This window comes from Callionymus lyra, chromosome 18, assembly GCF_982586985.1.
Source record: "Callionymus lyra chromosome 18, fCalLyr1.hap1.1, whole genome shotgun sequence".
Lineage (NCBI taxonomy): Eukaryota > Metazoa > Chordata > Actinopteri > Syngnathiformes > Callionymidae > Callionymus > Callionymus lyra.
In genome coordinates this window covers 3,148,554-3,165,105 of record NC_141835.1, presented here as the reverse complement: position 1 = coordinate 3,165,105, position 16,552 = coordinate 3,148,554, and the positions used below count along the sequence as shown (strand labels likewise).

Here is a 16,552-nt window from a genome sequence, read left to right as displayed (position 1 = left end):
CAAACACAGATGTTTCTTGAAGGAGTCAGTAGATCATCAAACACAGAGATGTTTCTTGAAGGAGTCAGTAGATCATCAAACACAGATGTTTCTTGAAGGAGTCAGTAGATCATCAAACACAGAGATGTTTCTTGAAGGAGTCAGTAGATCATCAAACACAGAGATGGTTCCAACGCTTAGGAGCAACAGACTGGAAGGATTTCTCTCCTCTGGTCCTGAAGTTCAGGAACCATCAGTAGATTCTGATCCACAGACCTCAGAGCCCGAGCTGAGGTGTAAGGCTGGATCAGATCACTGATGGAAGGTCTGACCATGAATAGATATGAAAGTAAGAACCAGAATTTTAAAATGATCCTGAAAGAAACTGGCAGCCAGTAAAGAGTTTGAAGGAGAAATGTGAGTTCTTCTACTAGAGCAGCCAGTAAAGAGTTTGAAGGAGAAATGTGAGTTCTTCTACTAGAGCAGCCAGTGAAGAGTTTGAAGGAGAAATGTGAGTTCTTCTACTAGAGCGGCTCAGGATTGTCATGTGCTTCAAAATATCCAAGAAGCTTCTTGAGAACGTTTCAAAGACTTCACAGAGAGACGCCACGAAAGACCTGAAAGTCAGATCATAACGATGAACAATCATCTACATAGTCCTAAATGTTCCCGAACAAACACTTGCATTAATTATGAAGATACAAAATGTAGGGACAGAAAAACACAGTCAAATGAAAGTGTTCCTGGAACAGTATGTCAGGAGATGTAACGAGACACTCCTGAATGACCAGTGTTTTTGGTTTCTCGTCTTGCTTTTCTCCTTTTGAGTGACGGCTGGAGATCCAACACGACAAATTAGTATAAAAGAAAAGTATTTATATTTATCATTTATTTTATTAAACATGTTTTTTTATTTATCAGTTTGACTTTTGACACAAAGTATTTAATAAAAATGTACAAAAGGTTCAGAGTTCATGTTCATGGCGTCCCTCTATAAAAACTATAGTACTCACAGTGCCGTCTTGCACTTTAACCAAAATTCTTGACCGATGTTTGTACCAAATAAAATCTGTCCGAGGTCAGTAAGTAAAACCAGAATCATTACATAAGAATGAATAAGGCACACTATTCAGTGGGCTTTAAAGTCCGAAAAATACGGTACATGTTCTGTTGTGTTATGGCTTTAATTTAGTACATATTTGAGCTGGCGCTACAACAATATATATCTTTTGATAACTACTGGAAGGGCTTTGCTCTAATGGGATGTTTTTTTTAATTGAGACAAAACCCACCCCCACCCTTGTGGATATATAGCGGAACTGCAATAGAAAGATCATAAATATGCGACGTGTCACTCGTCGATGAATAGAAGTATCTGCAGCGAGGGGCTCCTCTTTTGGCCCCAAAAACACCGACACTCTCTGGGAAAACTCGTTTTTCTTTCCGTGACCAAAGGTGAGGATAGAAACAAAACAAGAAGCCGTGTCTGTTAAAGAGCGTAAGGAAGTGATTTAAACAAAGGAAGTGAGATCCACGAGCGTCACACTCGTCCTACTTTCCGTCTGAGGAACGTCTGAAGAACGTCTGAAGAACGTCTGAAGAACGTCCTCAGATCCACGAGCTCCGACGGCCTCGCGTCAGCACATGTTGAACATAAACTTTCCAGTGGAATACTTGTAAACCTCGCTTTCATAAACAGAATTCCTCAAGCTGTTGCCCATGCTCGGCCGAGGAGCGCAATCATCGTTCGTGATGATTCCATGACTTCAAAAGCTCAAAACAAAGCAACAGTTTCTCACATCAAAGGCTCGGCTTAAGGCTCTTAAATCGTGACTCACCAGTGAGTTATTGAACTTCTCACTCAGGTTAGTCAGATGACCGGAGATGCATGTGTTGGACACATTTTCACATTTCGGAATCGACCGAAAATGTTTCCAGAAAAAAAACGGATGATGAACTGACAGACCATCAGCTTGTAGAGGATAAGAAGCTCTCGGCGGGGATTCTGGACCCGCCCGGCTCAGAAGATAAAAACCTGAGACACCCCCTGATGCTCCTGAGAGTTGATCCGCAGACTATATCGGTGAAGATCTTTCCATTAGAAAGTCATGATTCCAGATCCGTGAAGTGATGAAGCATCTTCATCGTGGTGGTCCAGGGTCTCCTCGATGGAGGCCCGACCCGGCTTTACAGAGGTGTCCTGCCGGCTTTATGACGGCCTGGACTACATGTTAGAGGAACCTGATCCCTTCCACAGACTGGATCGAGCGCCGACGCTCGGACACGATCGCGCTTCCTCCGTTTAAAAGGCTCCTGCTGGGTCTGTGAGTCGGATTCTTCTCCGTCCTATAAATCCTCTTCGCTCGGGAAAGTTTCATCCTTAAAAGATTTTATTTGAGGTTTTTATAGAAGCAGCAACACTTGGTTTGAGATCATGTTTCAGCGGCTTCACGATATATTGAATTCATTTTAGCATTTTTGATGTTGAAACTTGAAATTATTTGATTGACATGTTTTCTTTAGCATTTCCTTTTATTTATTAAAATTAATTTGAATGATTTTTTATATTTGAAGGTTGTTTTTTTTTTTAAATAATTGAATTAAAAAAAGGAAAATGATCCAAATATATATATTATCTTTACTTATCGAGTCCAATCATTTTATTTTATTTTCTAACTTCGTAAATTCAATATATATTTGTTCCTCAAAGATAGAAACACTTGACCTGCTCTGAGATATTGTTTCTGTTTCAGTTGAATTTAACGTTTAAATGATTTTAATTATTTCATTAAAATGTATGTATTTAAGAATTAAACATTTTCTAAATAAATGAATTTTTGTTTGATATTTTAATTTCAATAATTAAAAACAAAATTCTATATTTTTACCAATTCAATATGTTTGAAAATGTTCTCTCTGTTATATTCAATGTAAAGATGTTGGTATAAAGTCACAGCAGACATTACTAAAAGAGAACCGAGCGATTGAATCGTTTGTTCGTCTTGGTCACGTGATCGTCTGCGCGTCGCGTGATTGGCTGAAAATTTCCAAAAGTTCAATTCCGACGACCCTGACATACACCTCCATATCTCCCTCACTAAGGAACGTTCCATCCTCGGAAGAATTTCTTTTAAGTTTTTTTTTCCAGACCAAACAAAAACACCTCGACCTGGTCTGAGGTCACGTCTCTCAAGATGAAAGTCTGCAGATAACGACCGGACTCACCGACAGACACAAACTCCTCCATCTTGTCTTTAAAGGGCTGGAGGTGTTCCTCCGACGAGTTGGCAGACACTTTTTCCACGTTCTTCTCACAGGCTGGGAAGAGAAGAAACGGCGGATCAGTGCCAGATGAGCAGAAGGAATGAGAAAACAAGGACAAACACAAACACAATCATTGAAGAATGTTGGATATTAGCGGTTATGAACACAAGTGCGTTGGGCGGCGACTGCGTGTCGGATCTGTTTGTTGTTTGTGGACGGCTTTCCTCGCGCTGCCAGAACCACCGACTCGCCGCATCTCAGAGGAAACAGGCGCGAGTGAACGCGTTCCAACACAACCTTTACCATTTCCTGTGGACGCACTCCACGCAGACGCCTGCCGAAGGAACTCTGGCACGTTCCACCGACCTGTAAGTCATTAATGGCTGCAATAAATACCTCGGCTCTCGCGACCACGCGGCTAAATACTTCTGCAGAAAAAAACCAGCGGAGAATTAACAAGTCGCAGCTCGTTGCTTCACCGCGTTTCTCCTCCAGATCCTGGCTTCGCACGTGAAGCACCTGCAGCTCCGTCCAGATCGTAGCTGACGTTTATTGGCTGTTTTATTGATCCAGATTATTCAAGGACACCGATTCTATCCGTGGATGACTCGCTGATATCAAAGGCGTCTAAAGTAGAAGAAGCATCTCCAGGCGGCGCTCGTCCAAATGTGGTCCAGACAGAAAAGGCCACAAAGAGGAAGCACAAGATCTGAGCAGCTGGAAAATATAAAAGCTACAGCGACATGTTTTCAAATCTGAAAATATTCCTCATTAAAATGCAAAGAAGCTCATTTCTGTCTGCTTTAAAAACTCACTTTTTAAAATTCATCCTGAAACACTTTTATTCTTTATTTCTAATGATCTTAGATGAATTTAAAGTTTTTATTTTGCTCTTGTTTTTCTTTTTACTTCAGAAATGTGTTTTCATTCGTGATTGTTTGTTCAAGTTATTCATTGATTTTCAACCACTTTATCCCTGATGTGGTCGCAGGGGAGACTGGAGTCTATCCCAGTATCATAGGGTGAGAGGCAGGGGACACCCTGGACAGGACGCCAGTCTGTCTCAGGACACACAAGGACAGACAACCATTCACACACACACTCATACCTATGGATCATTTCCCCAAGTTCTCAATCAGCCTCTGTGTGTTTTTGGACTGTGGGAGGAAACCAGAGTTCCCGGAGTAAACCCACACAACACGAGGAGAACATACTAACTGCACACATAAAAATGTATCAAATGACTAAACATTAAATCAAGTTATTGTTATCCAGCGAGGGAGAATAACCATTTATAAATGAAAACAGATTATTGTTAACCGCGGAGATATGATCACATTCTTTTATTTTGTAAAGAACAAGAGAATCTTTTTTTTTCTTTTTAAAATTATTACGAGCTTTAAAAAAAAAATGAGGATTTTTGGCAGAACCCGATTTGAATTGATGTTGTTTTTTACTTGAATTCTTTGGGTTTTATTTGTAGCTAGAAACACTATTTATGAAGTTCAATAAAACAAATGTATTAGCGAGAGCTTGGCAGCGACGGCGGCCTCTGAGTGAGTCCAGACCTGTGAGCTCAGGCAGCAGGTCTTGCCTCAAACTGACATTACAGGCCATTAAAAATCACAAAAGTGTCTGATTTGCCAACGTGATGAATGTTAAACCTGGAGCGGCTCTTCTGCGAATCATTAAACTCCTCTGAGCAGCAAATGAGCTCTGTTTCCTTTTATTTGATCCTGTTTCATTGGCTGTCCGGGCCTGTTAGAGCCTCATGTGCGGACGAGCCTCGATCACCATCCTCTTCGCATGAGCCCGGCGTACGAAAGAGAGGCAGATACGTAAGTGGTCGGGTCTGACTTCCTCTCAGGAGCACAGAGAGGTCGTCGCCCTCAACAGGAAGCCCCATCAGAAGAGGATCAGGTTTCTTGAGGAGCAGGACTGGACGACTGGACGACGCTGGAACGTCAATGTGTGCTGACGACAGAAAGAAGTCGCACACGCCGGCGCACACGTGGAGTCACATGGGCCAGTTTACATGAGGCCATTTATAGTCATCAGGTTCTGAATCAGTTTCATTTTTAATTGGATTCAGAATCTGATCTTGAATCTTTACTTGTTTTTGTCTCCTCGCTTTAAAATCAGTTCTACTTCATGCATGTTCTGCCCTCTACAGGCTGTCACTGTGGACTGCCAGAGCACGCGTTCGTAGAACCACAGTTACAACTCTAACCCTCCTGGACTGTTTTAATGTGAGAAAATAAACAAACAAACAAAAAACTTAAAGTAATAGTTGACCTAAAATTCTAAATTAACTAATTATCTACTCACCCTCAAGTCGACTAGAAGATGGGATTATTTTCAGAATATTCTTTTCTTTTTTTAGAGTTATACTGTAGACGAACATGTTTGTTCGATGACCGACTTTTCGCCTCGACAAGCTAAATAGTTATAAAAATATATATTACAAATATATACAGTATATTCAGATGTTTTTTGGTGTCTTTTTTGGACGACCGACATTTGAACATCCTTTTCTGCTGATAACTACAGAAAAAAAGGAAAATAAAAGACAAGATTAATCTGAAAATGTTCCCAACCTTTAGTCGACATGAGGGCGAGTAGAAAAACTATCACTCTCATGTCTCAAAGTGCAATATTATTGTAATTATACAACATTAACATAAAACCTTAATCTGGAGTCTATCCCAGTATCATAGGGCGAGAGGCAGGGGACACCCTGGACAGGACGCCAGTCTGTCTCAGGACACATAAAGACAGACAACCATTCACACACACACTCATACCTACGGACAATTTCCCAAAGATCTCAATTCAACCTCTGTATGTTTTTGGACTGTGGGAGGAAACCGGAGTTCCTGTGAGGGGCTCACTCCCGACCCGGAAGTGAACCAGCAACCTTCTTGCCGTGAGACGATCGTTGAATGGATATTAGAAAGTGAATGAAACCAATTATACATACATCGTTCACCCAGTTCAATCCAACATCTTTACAAAGATTCAACCTTGAAGAAGTGTTTCCCAGACACGAGAGGCAACACTTCTGCTGCCTCACGCTCTCAGAACCTTCAACCCTCACTAATGTCACCATCAAACTGCTCCTGAACCTCCTCCATGACTGACTCCCATCAAAGTGTCCGAAACAATCTGTTAGCGGGGGCGCTTAAGTCGCTGAGATCCTTGTAACCACCAAGTGCCCCGACCTCTGACCCCAGGCTGGAGGGCAAAGACGCCGCAGTCGCCACCTCAGGATGGCGGCGAGGGGAGGGGGAGCCCCGACATCGCGGCCAAAGGCAGCGAGGTGTGAGTCGACGTCGGACACGATTTACAACGTGGATGGAAGCGATCTGCTGCTTAATTGAAGCCAGTCGCTCTCTCAGGCCCGGTTTATAAGAGCCGCATAAATATTTATTCATGTCGGCTGCAGAGGATAAAATGGTGGATGTCATAGGTGGAGCCGGACAAGCCTCCGCCATCCTTGATGTGATCGCCCGAGGACTGCCGTGGCTCCAGCGGCAGCAAACGGATCAAATAACGGGCCGTCGTGTTGCATTTATTGTCCTCGACGTCGTCCACTTTCTCCTCGTAAATGAGTGACAGCTTGAGGAGGGTCTGCGCTCGTTGAGTTTCTCCCCCGGGCTCGGAGACGAGCGGCGCTTTAACGGCGATTTGAAAGTCGTAGGGGAGCAAATGTAATTGCTTTCATATGCCGTGTTATTGCTTGATTTAAATAACCACAGACACCCGGGGGGCACCGGGGGGCACCGAGGGGCAGAGCCTTTAACCTCCGCATGGCCGACACGACTCGCTGCCGAGACTTTTAGGGTCTTTAGCCTCAACGTGTTTGTCTGCTCACTTTAAAATATCATTTGTTCATGTTTTCAATGACTCACAGATGAACTAAAATATGAAGAAAGTAATAATAGAATGCTGTGTTGGGCTTGTTCCTACTTGTTAACGATTAACTTAAGTATTTTGATTATAGACCCATTAACACTGTCTAGCACTGACAGTTATGACACTAAACTTTAATGCTGTGTATGGATGTAAGAAAATACCGATTTGAAAATATTAATATCTTGAACGTCATTTTTTATCAAGATTCTTTATCAATCTTTAACAGCAAAGTATGTGTGTATAATAATAATAATAAAAATTATAATAAAACATTTTTTAACTTTACAAAAACATAAAATATATAAAATATTCACGGTGTTTGTTCATTTTTGTGTTGCAATTCAATTTACTGCATTTAATAACTCCTCAGCAGCTTAAGTAACAATGAAATCCTGTGAGATCCAGACGCTGACTGAGGACGAGAGGATACAGTGATATGTGTTACTACACTATCACAACACCAGAGTCAAGTACTGGACAATACTACACATATATACTTGTTACTACACTATCACAACACCAGAGTCAAGTACTCGTCAATTCTGCACATATATACTTGTTACTACACTATAACAACACCAGAGTCAAGTACTCGTCAATACTGCACATATACTTGTTACTACACTATCACAACACCAGAGTCAAGTACTCGTCAATACTGCACATATACTTGTTACTACACTATCACAACACCAGAGTCAAGTACTCGTCAATACTGCACATATACTTGTTACTACACTATCACAACACCAGAGTCAAGTACTCGTCAATACTGCACATATATACTTGTTACTACACTATCACAACACCAGAGTCAAGTACTGGACAATACTGCACATATATACTTGTTACTACACTATCACAACACCAGAGTCAAGTACTCGTCAATACTGCACATATATACTTGTTACTACACTATCACAACACCAGAGTCAAGTACTCGTCAATACTGCACATATATACTTGTTACTACACTATCACAACACCAGAGTCAAGTACTCGTCAATACTGCACATATACTTGTTACTACACCAACACGATGAATCTCATCCTTGTATCATGATATCAACACACACCTCTAGTGCAGTTTTAACTGTAGTGTGTCGTGAAGAAATGTACTGTGTGTGTAACTCTGTTCTTATGTAACTGACTGTGACTCTCAAGGGCTTTATATACAGTAAAAAAAGATGTATTTATATTTGTGATAAAGTTAAGCTTATATACACATTTTGTTGTAATTATTTCTAACTTTTTCACCCCAGTTTAAATATTTTCTATTAAAAACATCTTTTTTTATTAATTAATCAATTGGTTTCTCCTCTGACTGTGGGCACAGATTCATGTGAGTCACTCGTGTGAAGATCATTACTTGTGAGGTCCTTCTTCAGTTTCCTGATGTCCTTGTGCAGGTCTTCAAACTTGACCTGCGAGGCCTGGAACAGGTCCTGTGGTTCTGGGAGAGGGAAGACGCTCTTCTCTGTGCCGGCGTGCTGGAAGAAAACACTCCACTGACTCCCCGTCGAAGATAAACCCTCGTGACGACGTCGTACCTTGTCGAAGTTCCTCAGGAAGTACAAAACCACGTAATCCATGAGGTTCATTCGATTGTCCTGAGGAGGAGCATCAGAATGTTAGATGTTATGAAGCGGTCAGAACAGGATCAGGAAGGTTTTCGTCTCACCCTGCTCTTCACGTCCTTCAGTTTGGGTAGAATCTCCAGCGCGAAGCCGTCGGCTTGACCTCGAGTCCGGTTTCCTCCGTTCATGTAGTTTCCAAAAGCCAGGACCAGACCCATGATGTCCCGCAGGTGCTCACACTCTTGCAAGTCCTAGAACACACACACACACACACACACACACACACACACACACACACACACACACACACACACACACACGCACACACACACAAGAATAAAGACCAAGAACATCTTATTCTTCTGATGACATAAAAAGTTTTGTATTTACCAGGTGTGTGTTTTTACGCGACAATCATGCTTTTATTATTTGCTGTTATTTTGCAGAAGTTTAATTAAACATTGATACACTGCAATATTGCAATATTTTTACGATGTTGTATTAACATTCAACAGCATGGTATCAACTTTTCATTAACAATCAACATATTTGTTCAGGCTTTTCCTTGATTTTCTGGAACTCCTGTTGTGTTATCAGTTTTATCTTGACCTTTAAAGTATATATTTTACTGAATATGGTTTTGATTGTTTAAGCGCTTTGTGACCCTGGTCTAGAAAAGCGCTATATAAATAAGAATTACTTACTTATTTAATTTTAAACATCTTTTTTTCTTCATTAGTTTATCCTTTAAATCTTGTTGTCATATGTTTCATACTGACTACTTTACTATATATACAATTTTCCTACAGTAAAGGTTTTTAAAAAAAACTTAAAAATATCTTTGATCCAACAGCAATATATTGCATCGTGATACGTATCTTATGTCCAGATTATAAAAAAAAAATTGCATTCCTTGTGTTTTATATTAAAAAACATCTTGAAAATCTTAAAATGAAAAAAAAAAAACACTTTTTATTGTAGATTGTTTCAGTTATAAGAACAAAAAAAAGGTCAAATCATTTCTTCTTTAACAACACAATACACTTGTGTACCTTGACGATGAGCTGTCGTTTGTAGTCCAACAATTAACACACTACACACACATGACAACTTTACACACACTGTGCCAACAACTGCCTCATCTTAACCAGGGGGTCTGCGCCCCTTCATTTATCATCAAAGTTTCAAGGGAGTCCATTTTTAAGATTAAGAACAAAGATAATCACTTAAAATGCTATTATTTATATCGTTTTGATGGATGGATGAACTGCTGAACGACCCTCCAGCCTGCGGCCCAGAAGCGTTGACCTCTGGTGACCCCTCTTCTAAACAATGTTACCCACGCGTGTTGATTGTGGTCCACAGGACTCGACATCATCTTCTTACTTTGCAGGCACTGAAGATGACGTTGACCTTGCGACGGATGGAAGCGATGGTGTCCTGGAACACCGTCTGGAAGATGATACACTGGGCTCGGCCCGAGAAGTCTGGAATCTGCGAGAGCTCGTAGAGGAACCTGCAGAAGAGATGGTCGGGGGGGGGGGGTCAGGTTGAGATTGGAGTGTGATCCGTTACGACAGAACTAAACAAAACGTCCGACAGGACCGACTATTTTGGTTCCGTTTCCAGGCGGCGCCGCGGCCGTTCACAGGCAGCCAGGCAGCTGACAGGCCTGAGCGGTGCTGCTCGGCTGAGTCTGAAAAGGTCCGCGGGGTCGAGGCGGAGGAGCCGCCGTGATCAAAGATAACTCGGGCCTGATGCGGAATGACTTGTGTAAACAGAGCCGGTAACATCCTGCGTGATTAGGACTCGCCGACGCTGAGACGGGACGACGCGGGACGACGTCGTGACAGCTCCGGTCAAACATGGCAGTGGTCCGGGCTCGAGGGGCCGAGACCTCCTTAATGGGCCCGGACCACTTAAACCCTGACAGGATGGAACTACTGGAGCAAGATGCAGGTTTCGCTCACACGGCAGTGGAAGTTCACGCGGGATTTATAAACACAATTAAAATGATTTAAAGGGACAATTGTCTGACGACCTTATGCAGCACAAATGATCTTTAACGACGTTTGTGTTGTGACTTATTTAATCATGTTTTCATGTCCTTTTTGAAATGAACGTTTGAATAGAAGACACTTTAATCGTCTAAAACAACAACATCGGTTAATAAAAAACTCATCATTCACTAACTTTCACAACGTTTTTCAAGCAAACACAGTAAGAAACACATTGTTGCTCCGCTGTCGACTCAGAGATAAACTGATCCTGTAGAAAAAGTTGACATTTGTTGTCTTCAGAAGGAGCACAAAAGAATGAAATTGATTAAATAACTTAAATATGATTTCATTCGTTTACAAGTTACAAAGCAGCTCATGTAGTTGTAATAAAACAATGCAAAGTTAAAGACAAAAATGCTAACTTTCTAGACGACTGTTACGTTTTACGCTTTCAGGTAAACACTGTTTAAAAAAGGTGTCAAACTTAATCCCACGAGGGTCCAGAACCTGTCAGTCAGGGTTCCAAACTAAACTCTGATTCAACCTAACAGAGACGCATGAGTCTCTTTTTGTCTTTTCGTTCTTTCGCCTCAATTTACGGCGCCTGCACCGTGTCCTGCCGCAAGAAGCTGCAGCGCATCCTGAGAGCAGCTGAGACCATCATTGGTGTCTCCTCTCTCCTCCTGGACATTTATAACACCTGCATCACCAGTAAGACCATCAGGATCACTGGTGTCTCTCTCCTCCTGGACCTTTATAACACCTGCATCACCAGTAGGACCATCAGGATCATTGGTGTCTCTCTCCTCCTGGACATTTATAACACCTGCATCACCAGTAGGACCATCAGGATCACTGGTGTCTCTCTCCTCCTGGACATTTATAACACCTGCATCACCAGTAGGACCATCAGGATCACTGGTGTCTCTCTCCTCCTGGACATTTATAACACCTGCATCACCAGTAGGACCATCAGGATCACTGGTGTCTCTCTCCTCCTGGACATTTATAACACCTGCATCACCAGTAGGACCATCAGGATCACTGGTGTCTCTCTCCTCCTGGACATTTATAACACCTGCATCACCAGTAGGACCATCAGGATCACTGGTGTCTCTCTCCTCCTGGACATTTATAACACCTGCATCACCAGTAGGACCATCAGGATCACTGGTGTCTCCTCTCTCCTCCTGGACATTTATAACACCTGCATCACCAGTAGGACCATCAGGATCATTGGTGTCTCTCTCCTCCTGGACATTTATAACACCCATCACCAGTAAGACCATCAGGATCACTGGTGTCTCTCTCCTCCTGGACATTTATAACACCTACATCACCAGTAGGACCATCAGGATCACTGGTGTCTGTCTCCTCCTGGACATTTATAACACCTGCATCACCAGTAGGACCATCAGGATCACTGGTGTCTCTCTCCTCCTGGACATTTATAACACCTGCATCACCAGTAGGACCATCAGGATCACTGGTGTCTCTCTCCTCCTGGACATTTATAACACCTGCATCACCAGTAGGACCATCAGGATCACTGGTGTCTCTCTCCTCCTGGACATTTATAACACCTGCATCACCAGTAAGACCATCAGGATCACTGGTGTCTCTCTCCTCCTGGACATTTATAACACCTGCATCACCAGTAGGACCATCAGGATCACTGGTGTCTCTCTCCTCCTGGACATTTATAACACCTGCATCACTAGTAGGACCATCAGGATCACTGGTGTCTCTCCCCTCCTGGACATTTATAACACCTGCATCACCAGTAGGACCATCAGGATCACTGGTGTCTCCTCTCCTCCTGGACATTTATAACACCTGCATCACCAGTAGGACCATCAGGATCACTGGTGTCTCCTCTCCTCCTGGACATTTATAACACCTGCATCACCAGTAGGACCATCAGGATCACTGGTGTCTCTCTCCTCCTGGACATTTATAACACCTGCATCACCAGTAGGACCATCAGGATCATTGGTGTCTCTCTCCTCCTGGACATTTATAACACCTGCATCACCAGTAGGACCATCAGGATCATTGGTGTCTCTCTCCTCCTGGACATTTATAACACCTGCATCCCCAGTAGGACCATCAGGATCACTGGTGTCTCTCTCCTCCTGGACATTTATAACACCTGCATCACTAGTAGGACCATCAGGATCACTGGTGTCTCTCTCCTCCTGGACATTTATAACACCTGCATCACCAGTAGGACCATCAGGATCACTGGTGTCTCCTCTCCTCCCGGACATTTATAACACCTGCATCACCAGTAGGACCATCAGGATCACTGGTGTCTCCTCTCCTCCTGGACATTTATAACACCTGCATCACCAGTAGGACCATCAGGATCACTGGTGTCTCTCTCCTCCTGGACATTTATAACACCTGCATCACCAGTAGGACCATCAGGATCATTGGTGTCTCTCTCCTCCTGGACATTTATAACACCTGCATCACCAGTAGGACCATCAGGATCATTGGTGTCTCTCTCCTCCTGGACATTTATAACACCTGCATCCCCAGTAGGACCATCAGGATCACTGGTGTCTCTCTCCTCCTGGACATTTATAACACCTGCATCCCCAGTAGGACCATCAGGATCACTGGTGTCTCTCTCCTCCTGGACATTTATAACACCTGCATCACCAGTAGGACCATCAGGATCACTGGTGTCTCTCTCCTCCTGGACATTTATAACACCTGCATCACCAGTAGGACCATCAGGATCATTGGTGTCTCTCTCCTCCTGGACATTTATAACACCTGCATCACCAGTAGGACCATCAGGATCATTGGTGTCTCTCTCCTCCTGGACATTTATAACACCTGCATCCCCAGTAGGACCATCAGGATCACTGGTGTCTCTCTCCTCCTGGACATTTATAACACCTGCATCACTAGTAGGACCATCAGGATCACTGGTGTCTCTCTCCTCCTGGACATTTATAACACCTGCATCACCAGTAGGACCATCAGGATCACTGGTGTCTCCTCTCCTCCCGGACATTTATAACACCTGCATCACCAGTAGGACCATCAGGATCACTGGTGTCTCCTCTCCTCCTGGACATTTATAACACCTGCATCACCAGTAGGACCATCAGGATCACTGGTGTCTCTCTCCTCCTGGACATTTATAACACCTGCATCACCAGTAGGACCATCAGGATCATTGGTGTCTCTCTCCTCCTGGACATTTATAACACCTGCATCACCAGTAGGACCATCAGGATCATTGGTGTCTCTCTCCTCCTGGACATTTATAACACCTGCATCCCCAGTAGGACCATCAGGATCACTGGTGTCTCTCTCCTCCTGGACATTTATAACACCTGCATCCCCAGTAGGACCATCAGGATCACTGGTGTCTCTCCCCTCCTGGACATTTATAACACCTGCATCACCAGTAGGACCATCAGGATCACTGGTGACCCCACTCACCGTCTCACATCCTGCTGCTGTCAGGCAGAACATTTTTTAACATTTCCAGTATCCAAAATATATGTCTTATCTCATCTAAAACACTTGACTGGTCACCATAGCGACGTGTACTTGATTACATGTTGTCAGTCATGGCTCCTCTAAACAGTCGATAAGAAGAAGAAGAACCGAACTCACTGCTCAGGCTTGTCCAGAAGCTTCTTGTCGTCTTCCTTCGACGTCTCGAAGTGTCTCTTGATCTTGTCCAGCTCGTCCTTGGTGGCTCGCTGCGGCACAGCAGGAGATGAAGCCGTGAGGAGAACATTCACGTCCAAACTCAAGTCTTGGTCGCACTCACGTTCTCGTAGAGCGCCTCGATGGTCTCCAGGTCCACCACGGAGTTGTCCACCGTGAGCATGGCTGCCGTGGAGACACAGAGTTATTCGACGGTTCCAGTGAAGCTTCGGAGACGCCGTTAACTTTTACGCGTGTTTGAATCACTAACTTTTGTTTTAGACGGTGATGGACGACAAGATTTTTTTATGGGAGGTTCAAGGGTGAAAGGATGGGGATATTTCATCCCGACCCAGAGACAACACAAGGGATAGAACAAACACATTTTTTTCCGGGCCTTTGGGTCACCTTGACCCTGAGATTACACAAGGGTTAGGAATGCAAGTGAAACATTCCAGAGACCGTCTGTGATCAGGATTGTTTTTATTAATAATAGCTCAGACGGTCGAGCCTGAGGTCGCTGGTTCGACCTTGAGCAAGACATTTAACCCTTTATCGAACCTCAAGTGCGTGACCTTGTGACTTTAGGTGCCGCATTGGATTCTATTCGTTCATCTTCGCTCCAAAGCCATGAACTGATCAAGAATCTACTTCTGAAACAAGTAAATATTTACAAGTTCAGTAGCAAAGAAGAGTTTGAATGTAATGATCACTTTTTAAGTTGAAAATATTTAATTTGATTGAAGCGACTTGTTGAAAACATTCTCGATTGATTAAAAAACGTTATTCTTTAATGGAACCATAAAGACTCAAACCTCCTCCACACACACGAGCCTCTCACCAGCAGCTAAACCACACACCAGTGTAACGACTTCAGGACGAGGGTTCGTCGCGAGGCTCAATAAAGAGTTCAGGACGCTGGTGAAAGTGACTGTGATGGTGTCACACAAACATCTGAGCCTCAGGCTCACTTCACGGGGCGAGCAGAGAGTCAAGTAGACCTTCATGTTGGCGACCTATAGAGATGTCGGTGTTTAAGATAAGATAAGATGTCAAGAGTCAAACTGATACTGAAGGAAATGAATTTGTTGAGAGTAATAAACAGAAATCATTAAGATAAATTGAGAATGAAAAAGACTAAATCAATATTTTGGCCCATTTGTATCATTAAGTTGAGAATGATTGAGATGAATGACTTTCTTTGATTCATGTTTTTGCTTTGTTTGATTATAGTTGAAAATTGTTTGATTATAGTTGAAAATTGTTTGATTATAGTTGAAAATTGTTGATTATAGTTGAAAATTGTTGGATTATAGTTGAAAATTGTTTGATTATAGTTGAAAATTGTTGGATTATAGTTGAAAATTGTTGGATTATAGTTGAAAATTGTTGATTATAGTTGAAAATAGTTTGATTTCAGTTGAAAATTGTTTGATTATAGTTGAAAATAGTTTGATTTCAGTTGAAAATTGTTTGATTATAGTTGAAAATTGTTTGATTTCAGTTGAAAATAGTTTGATTTCAGTTGAAAATTGTTTGATTATAGTTGAAAATTGTTTGATTTCAGTTGAAAATTGTTTGATTTCAGTTGAAAATTGTTTGATTATAGTTGAAAATTGTTTGATTTCAGTTGAAAATTGTTTGATTATAGTTGAAAATTGTTTGATTTCAGTTGAAAATTGTTTGATTTCAGTTGAAAATTGTTGGATTATAGTTGAAAATTGTTGGATTATAGTTGAAAATTGTTTTTTCTGTATCTACTCCTGTTGATTATGTGACAGGGAGCAGGTTATGTTCATGTGGATCCAGGAAGTCCTTGAAGGATACATGGCGAGGTGATTGGAGGACCAACATGAGCGGGTCCTGACGTAAGCGGGTGGATTCTAACCGGGCCTGGACCAGTTCCCAGCTGTGGCGACTCCGTCCGGATCAGAGCGAGCGCTGGAGGTCCATTTCCTACGTCTTATTAGAGTGGATTATTCAGTCCCTCAGCCGTGCAGCCGTCAATCACACACCAAAGGGGGGCCAGCGCCGGTGTGCACCGGACCACTCTGTTCTGAGCCGGATCTCTCTCCACACCCGCAGATCAAAGCCCGGCCACCTCACACCCTCTCCTTCCACTTCTCACTCGTCGGCTTTGGT

General features: G+C 42.7%; 1 protein-coding gene across 5 annotated transcripts in view; it reads right to left on the bottom strand.

Moving 5' to 3' along the window:
- LOC148060069 (formin) overlaps positions 1-16,552 on the bottom strand; it is a 66,442-nt gene that overhangs the window by 11,149 nt on the left and 38,741 nt on the right. For 3 of the 5 annotated variants that reach the window (XM_087779380.1, XM_087779381.1, XM_087779383.1), the window contains 6 exons: positions 14,535-14,596; positions 14,375-14,463; positions 10,122-10,251; positions 8,840-8,986; positions 8,528-8,768; positions 3,205-3,297 (listed from right to left, as the gene is read on the bottom strand). In XM_087779380.1, the coding sequence (XP_087635506.1) occupies positions 3,205-3,297; positions 8,528-8,768; positions 8,840-8,986; positions 10,122-10,251; positions 14,375-14,463; positions 14,535-14,596 (762 nt within the window). The remainder of the gene's footprint in view (positions 1-3,204; positions 3,298-8,527; positions 8,769-8,839; positions 8,987-10,121; positions 10,252-14,374; positions 14,464-14,534; positions 14,597-16,552) is intronic. The other 2 variants (XM_087779382.1, XM_087779384.1) reach the window with 1 other exon arrangement.